This window comes from Etheostoma spectabile, chromosome 17, assembly GCF_008692095.1.
Source record: "Etheostoma spectabile isolate EspeVRDwgs_2016 chromosome 17, UIUC_Espe_1.0, whole genome shotgun sequence".
NCBI classification, from domain to species: Eukaryota; Metazoa; Chordata; class Actinopteri; order Perciformes; family Percidae; genus Etheostoma; species Etheostoma spectabile.
In genome coordinates this window covers 10,322,372-10,325,270 of record NC_045749.1, presented here as the reverse complement: position 1 = coordinate 10,325,270, position 2,899 = coordinate 10,322,372, and the positions used below count along the sequence as shown (strand labels likewise).

Below are 2,899 nucleotides of genomic sequence, written 5' to 3'. Positions count from 1 at the left end.
TATGAACCTGAAAATGAGCATAATATGGGCGCTTTAAAAAACACAATTCCCAGGAAGTGAATGTGTTGTGTGTGTTGTAACTGCCAGTGATTGGGATGTGATTCCTTGGGTATTTCTGTCTGCCTATCCAATGTTGAGATGTATGCTCCGATAAAGGATCCAATGTTATAGTGCAAACTGGATCATGTTACACAAGATATCTTGATAATCTGACACTTCTGTGTTATTTTCCATTCTAAACATTTTCCATTTTTCTTTTGAAGATGTTAATCAATGGCTATTGTGTAAGAACGTGTTTAGTTTACACTTTTTAGGAGGTGCTGTGAAGAAAATGGGGTCAACAAACTGTAGTGGACTCTGCTCTGTCCCATTTGTGACACTGTCACACAGATGTTTTGAGTTTGGAAAATTGTTGGGGACAGCTGCTTTTTGAGAGTCTCTCTGGGTGCAGCATGCTGACTTTTCTTTGGAAATTCACTTTCTCTAATGTCCTCATCATCTCCTGCTGTCATAATTATGTGGACAATTTGGATAAACCAGCGATCGCCAAATATTTCAACACAAAAGGGAGGTACGAAGAAGTAAACCTGCATCTAATAAAGGACATACTTGCAGTAAACAGATCTATTTTACAGCCTCCATCTGCAAATTGTCAAGAAATTCACCTGACTGCAATAATAAGACATGGCACAAGGTACCCAACAATCAAAAACGTCAAAGAGATGAAGCAGCTCTACAACATTGTCCTACACAATGCCTCAGGCCAGGAGAGCTGGCTGCATGAAATCCAGACTCAGTGGACAATGTGGTACACTGAGGACATGGACGGTCGACTAGTCCAGAAAGGCGTGATCGATCTCAAGCATCTGGCCATCAGGCTGTCAAAGCTGTTCCCCTCACTGATTTCAGAGGAGAAGCTCAGAGGTGGATTCATCAAATTCATAACCAGCTCCAAGCACAGGTGTGTCAACAGCACTCTGTCCTTCAAGGCAGGACTGACAGAGCTGTGGGCTATTACAGGTATGACCACGATGATCAGAACAAATATATTATGATTAACCTCCTATGACTAATATAACCTTTTTCTGCCCAGATAAGGAGTTTGACCATGTAGTGAATGATGCTCTCATGAGGTTTTTTGACCAGTGCACCAGGTTTGTGCAGGAAGTTGAAAACAACCCATCAGCTCTGTCAGAGGTGGACAAGTTCAAGCAAGGACCAGAGATGAGGAGGGTCAGGGAGAAGATTGCAGACCGCCTTAGAGTCCCCTACAGTAACATCACACAAGGTCATATCTGCAGAAGCCTTTTTACACTCTTGAGTGTGTTGTGTACATTCTGTCAAAGTACAATCATAGCTCTAAATTATCTATGCTCACAGTTTTCCCATTCACTGTTTTTTTTTTTTTTTAAACGACTGATCCAGACTGCATACTGTACTGTACGTGTCCCGGGTATATTACAGGTTTATGAAAAGATTAATTATTGATTCTTAAATAAGTTTGCCTTTAATCCAAGGCTTTTACATTTGCAGAATTAAGCATGTGTCACAGCCTAAAACAGACTATAGACCCACTTCATACTACTTACTGTATCAGCTATGTATCATTAAATTAAAAACCCAAACTGTAAAGTAGTCAGAGTTGGGGCGTGTGCAGAACATCGCAAGGATCATAATTCACACTCGGTGGAGCAGTTTACTAATTTGGAAGAGCTGAGGCCTTTAATTACTGTAGTATAATAGGCTTTGAAAAGGTGCAATAATGAAGTGCTTATCTAGGGATTTAGTTTTAAGATAAAGACACAACTTTTTGAGCAACTGTAGTTTTTTTTCTTTGTGTGGTGTGGTCACTTTTCTGTCATCTCAGCTTTTTAAATGGCTGCATTTCCTGCATACTTTCACAACTGAACATTTTATACCAACCTCTCATCGCAGATATGACTGAGGCTGCATTTTACCTGTGTGCTTATGAATTTGCGATCAAGGCAGTGAACTCCCCTTGGTGTCAACTCTTCGATGAGGATGATGCAAAGGTATGAGCAGGTCAACTGTACAGTATGTAAATGTCATGTGGCAGCAAGTTTGTTTGTTTTAAGTAAATTTATTTATGGCTCTGTTCTATTTATCCTAATAAGTCATAACAGAATGACAGTTCATCCACCAGTAATGTATTATTCACACCGGTGCTTTTTCTACAGAAACATATCAAAATGTGTGTTAGACACTGTTGAAACAGCCCTACAATTCAAAATTCCAAAAATGTCTATATTCTGCAACTTTGGCAGCCAATTTATGTACTATTTCTCACCGTCGTAAGTTCATTTATTCATAGAGCTCTTCATCACCAAGTGTAGAACAGGATGTTTTCCCACATAAGCAAATACTGTTTAAATTTATTACAAGCACGTCTCCTAGGACTTAACAGAGGGAAAAAGAAACAGTGGCAGGAGGAGAAAAAAGCAGCACCTCTATTGTACACAAGGTTAGTGTAAGGGTTTAGTTTTGGAGTTAAAACAAAGGCCCCTCAGCTGATCAGACGGGGACTTTGAGCCAACCAGAAAGGCACTTAGTTCGACCAGGCGCACAGAACTATATTAAATCTAAACTATTAAATCCAACAGAAAAAGGACAAAAAAACAAACAGCCCTCTCTAATCTAGGTCAGAGGAACACAGCGCCCTTAACAACAACAATAGAAAAATCATTTATGTATCCCATTGCTTGTTTCTATGGAGTATACACTCATAAATATGGGGGTTTAAGAACTTTGGGGGTGGCAGTAGCACAGTCTGTGGGGAGTTGGGTTAGGAACCAGAGGGTCGCTGGTTCAAGCCCCCATACAGACCAAATGTATGGTGATGGGCTGGTAGCTGGAGAGGTGCCACTTCACCTCCTGGGCA

The 2,899-nt window shown here is 40.4% G+C and overlaps 1 protein-coding gene across 1 annotated transcript in view; it reads left to right on the top strand.

The window, feature by feature from the left end:
• Positions 1 to 371: 371 nt before the first annotated feature.
• The window catches only part of LOC116705334 (multiple inositol polyphosphate phosphatase 1), a gene marked incomplete in the record, with an annotated part of 4,646 nt that continues 2,118 nt past the window's right edge, over positions 372 to 2,899 (top strand). Inside the window, 3 exon segments of the mRNA XM_032541426.1 lie at positions 372 to 1,020; positions 1,094 to 1,288; positions 1,936 to 2,033. Of these exon segments, the coding sequence (XP_032397317.1) occupies positions 453 to 1,020; positions 1,094 to 1,288; positions 1,936 to 2,033 (861 nt within the window).